General features: G+C 50.6%; 1 protein-coding gene across 1 annotated transcript in view; it reads right to left on the bottom strand.

Annotated features, from left to right (window-relative positions):
- Positions 1-468, bottom strand: part of nubp2 (nucleotide binding protein 2 (MinD homolog, E. coli)) — a 7,374-nt gene extending 6,906 nt beyond the window's left edge. The window contains exon 1 of the mRNA XM_083686982.1: positions 425-468. Within this exon, the coding sequence (XP_083543108.1) occupies positions 425-440 (16 nt within the window). The 5' untranslated portion in view covers positions 441-468. The remainder of the gene's footprint in view (positions 1-424) is intronic.

The raw sequence follows: 468 nt of genomic DNA, 5'->3' as shown, positions 1-468 counted from the left end.
CAGTGACACCGCGGTTAGTTCCAGTGAAAAGAATCAGTCAGTTGAACCCGCAGACGAGATGACGCAGATACGGTCACACACCATCACAACACGACACCTGGATCCACTCAAACAAATACATACACCCCCACCCCCCCCTACACGCCTGGAAGAGACGGAGAAGAGCTTTACTGAATGTTCGCTTTTACAGGAGAGAGACCAGAGGTAGAGAGGTAGAAGATCGAGAACCTCTCCATAAGACCGCATGTACAACTACAGTAACTCAGGGTGAGGAAGGGATTAAGCGTTCCCGTTAGCTAAACCAAAAACTTCTCATTTCAATGTCAGCCTTCCTAATGTTCAACACTGGCCACTAGTAACAGATGAAGACGGTGTGTTTCGTGTGTGTGTGTGTGTGTGTGTGTAGGGACCACCGGGGACGTACCTGGCTGGTCTTCCATCGTCCTGTCTGCTGCTGCTGCTGACCGG

This window comes from Argentina silus, assembly GCF_951799395.1.
Source record: "Argentina silus genome assembly, chromosome: 16".
Lineage (NCBI taxonomy): Eukaryota > Metazoa > Chordata > Actinopteri > Argentiniformes > Argentinidae > Argentina > Argentina silus.
This window is presented reverse-complemented; position numbering and strand designations above follow the sequence as displayed.